The following is a 3,944-nucleotide window of genomic DNA, read 5'->3' on the forward strand; positions in this document are numbered from 1 at the left end:
ATAAATCTCATGTATCCAGGTATGCCTACGCAAAACACTGGTTTTTGTAACTAATTACAAAAGAAATCAAAACTTCTAGTCTAAGGGAATGATTTTAGCTTAGAAATAGGAAATAAGTTTTGGAATATACTTCTACCTCGACTTGCAACATCAGTCAAATAATCACAACCGATGGTTGCTGCCGGTGGATGAACTTGGCTCAGCAGTGGCTAGAGCTGGGTCATGAAGGCTCAACTTCGGTCCCAAACAAAAAAATAACTTTTTAGAGATTCTTTTATTTACATATATGAGATGAAAAAGAATGCAATCTTTCTTACCTTACCAAAAAAAAAAAAAGGAATACAATCTTATGAACAATTTCATTGAAACAGACTTAATACGAAGGACAAAATCAACAATTATTGGTTTATCAACATGCATTCACAATACGACTGATCAATGTTAGGAGCAAGATTTGCAATGGAATGAATTGAAATTATCTGTACCTATGCCGTGCAAGGTTGACATTAAACGAATATAATTCGTAAAAACTTTACGAGGTACGGTCTTTTTTTTCAAGAAGGTGAAGTAAAATAAGAATCATGTGCCTTATGGTTAATTTGTTACTTCAAAGCTAGCTCAATTTTTCCTAGCAAAAAAAAAAATTTAAAATTCAAGCTAAATATTTTAGCAAATATGGTCTATGTTGTGTAGGCGAAAGAAACCCCACATCGGGTGTGTAGTGTAAGGCGGTGCATTTAATATGTTCTAATTGACCTATATCTTTAATAGCTTGAGTTTTTACGTGAAAGTGGATCCAACTAAATATGTTAATGGTTTTAAACTTGACTTTCTCTTGATGATCTTTCCAGGTTAAGGTTGCGGATTTCTGTTATGAGTCCCCAATAAGTGATATTAGTATTGATAGTTGATTGGTGGCCCATGTGTATCGGTGTCTGGTGAGTATCTCAAGAAAGAATCTAATATGTGACTCCCTAATAGAAGTGATGGATAGTGTCCCCTGGCTTCTTGCTTAACTGCTAGGCTTGGGCAATTGAGGTAAAGTCTGAAGGCATATTTTATTCCTCAGCTCCAACATCCGCCAATCTTAGTTGGGCCCACAAAGATTTAAGTTGAGATAACGTTGCATGCAAGGAATACCTAGATTAAAGGGGGAGCCGGCCCAACACAAGAGGCTCACATGTGTGTGAGAGATTTGCTAAGGTGTAAGTGTGAAGATGTTAGGTGCAAGAAGTCCATGTTACAGATGTATTGTAACGTAAATCAAGTTAGTATATCCTTATTAAGATTTGTTAACGGTTTCGGACACTTCAACTATTTCTAGGTGATCTCCCAAATGAATTTATCGATCTCGTACTACACCATCACAATAGTCAAGATTCCTAGATACTTTCGCAACACTTTCCTAAATTATAGGTTAATCATTTCATCCAAGTCATATACAAGAACGTGGTATAGATTCCCACGACTGACTCCACGAGCGTAGAACTCGTTAACCGGACTTCATTGACCGCAAATTTTGGCGTGATCGTGGGTCTAAGTTTGTTTAAACAACGTAATTTGAGACAAATGAGAATTTTTTTTAGGTAATTGTCCAAGCACACAAACCCTAGTGGGAAAGAATTTTCTAGCTATGAGTCTATGACCTTTCTAAGTACCATACTAGGCTGCTATGTATAAAATGGATTGAAATAGAATGCAAAGTTAGGCAATTTTGACCGGACACCTAAATTTTTGTGGCCAGAGCTTGTTGACACCTAGTTGATTAATTACAGATAATACTAACTTGGTCAAGTATACGGGTTAAATTCATCAATATATAAGTCTACTGACGAGTATACCATCAAGTCCAAATTATTAAATAAGTTTGGTCTCGTAATTTAATCTTTTTTCAATGAATGTATCTATCAATGTTTTCAACTATAGCCCTTATCACCCTGTTGAACGAAACGTAAGGTTATATGGTTGAGACGGCCATTGCTATGCACTAGAATCAATGGGAAGAGCTAATAGAAATATATATCATATGACGTCAATTAACTTTAGTGAATCTGAAGCTCTCGCCCCATTGTAATTGGGCATTATTTTGACATCATAGTCCATTATTGGACATACAAACTTTTCGTAATTCAATAAGGCTTCTCGCCTTCATAGTTCCCAGGAGGATCATAGTTGCAAGTCACCAAAGTACCGCCCGTCGCACATTGGGCCTTCGCACATCCGAGTCGAGCTGAGTTCCGCCACACCACTTGAGTGTAATGCCCACAGTCCTTCCCCGATGCACACGAGTTGGAGTTGTAGTCGTAGTCGGGCTTTTCCCCAACCCACATGTTCACCGTTCCTGTGCCAGTGAGATCAGGGGAAGCCCACGCGAGATTCTCCCCATAAGGTCCGCCTGAATGGACAAGCTGGGAGCAGTCGCTGGCATGCTTGTTGGCGTAATCCGTGGCATAGCCAGTCACGCCCTCATCCCAGGCAATCGGGCCCACACCAACTTTAGAGCGGGCCGCATTGTGGGCCGCAACATAGTCCTGGGGCGAGTCCTGGGCAACGGACACAGGGATCAACACTATGGTTAGAGCAACGAGGAAAATGAGAGGTAGAGGAATAAACACACGCAGACACATATTGTTAGACACCAAAATAATTGGGAAAGGAAAGATCTTTGTTGATTGATGAAGAGATGGGTAAAAGAGCTAAGATGGTATTTATAGAATGATCATGTGGAAAAATCTGGGCATGGAAAAGTCGAATGTTCATACTAGAGAGTGCCCGTCAAATTGATTGATGAACAATGACACCTTCATGCGATTATTTTCATACTCTGTACAACGCTAATTAAGGTTGTACACCGATGATGACCTTGTCTTCTTTTTTGTAACGTTTTTTTATTTTTAGCTAGAGAGTGAACCTTTCGTTGTCATGACAAATAGTGACACCATCGATTCTTTAAATGAACATTACACACATTAAAATGTAAGTTAATCTTGGCACTCTTCCCCCTTCCCCCTCCCTCCCCAGCCACACCCCACCCTACCCCCCACCTCTACTTTCGATTGTGTCTTTTGACATTTTCTACGCAATTGGTTTACAGTCCAAGTCAATTATGAGTCAAGCACCAAAAGCTGAAACATCGAGCTCAAGTAGTCAAGCTTGATGCATCCTCGATATTCCCAACTTAAGTTTATACGAGTAAGATATTTATTTTGGGTTATAGTTAGAAATTTCAAAAATAACTTCCGAAAAGATTATAAGGTGCCTTTGTTATTGAGGATAGGGATATGCTAAATGTACTAAGAATAGGCATTAAATCCTCTTTATTACATGATTCGTGAAATTTCCATTGGTCAATTAAAATGAAACCTCCAAACTTGTTTTGAGTCCTCACACATTTATTTCCCATTCAAGTTTATCTTGTGCATTATCGCATAGTTGATTAAGAAACTTTTTATGCAATTACTTGCTAGTTGCGCTCACCCCTTCTCTTACAGTAGGGAATTAAGGGGCGTCTAGTCCCAATCCCCAAGTCAATTAAGGTCAATGGACCTATCACGTCCATTCTTAGAGCTGGCAGTGGCAATTTCCAATCACATGGGCAATGTCTTACTTTCTAAAGAAAAAAAATAGTTGAGCTAAATAATAGATAAAAAGGATGAGCTCACGCCTTGCCCTACGATGGTGGGAATTAAGGGGCGTCTAGTCCCAATCCCCAAGTCAATTATGGTCAATGAACCTCGTCCCATCCATTCTCAGAGCTGGTGGTGGCAATTTCCAATCACATGGGCAATGTCTTATTTTTTAAAGAAAAAAATAGTTGAGCTAAATAATAGATAACAAGGATGAGATCACGCCTTGCCCTACGATGGAGGGAATTAAGGGGCGTCTAGTCCCATTACCCAAGTCAATTATGGTCATTGAACCTCGTCCCATCCATTCTCAGAGCT

The 3,944-nt window shown here is 39.2% G+C and overlaps 1 protein-coding gene across 1 annotated transcript; it reads right to left on the reverse strand.

The window, feature by feature from the left end:
- Window positions 1–2,013: 2,013 nt before the first annotated feature.
- Window positions 2,014–2,662, reverse strand: LOC130135110 (pathogenesis-related protein 1-like). Its single transcript, XM_056303488.1, has one exon. The coding sequence runs from the start codon at window positions 2,625–2,627 to the stop codon at window positions 2,130–2,132; it is 498 nt and encodes a 165-aa protein (XP_056159463.1). The 5' UTR covers window positions 2,628–2,662; the 3' UTR covers window positions 2,014–2,129.
- Window positions 2,663–3,944: the final 1,282 nt, after the last annotated feature.

This window comes from Syzygium oleosum, unplaced genomic scaffold (genome assembly GCF_021117445.2).
Source record: "Syzygium oleosum isolate NSW1041296 unplaced genomic scaffold, Sole_v2.1 Sole_v2.27, whole genome shotgun sequence".
Taxonomy (NCBI): domain Eukaryota; kingdom Viridiplantae; phylum Streptophyta; class Magnoliopsida; order Myrtales; family Myrtaceae; genus Syzygium; species Syzygium oleosum.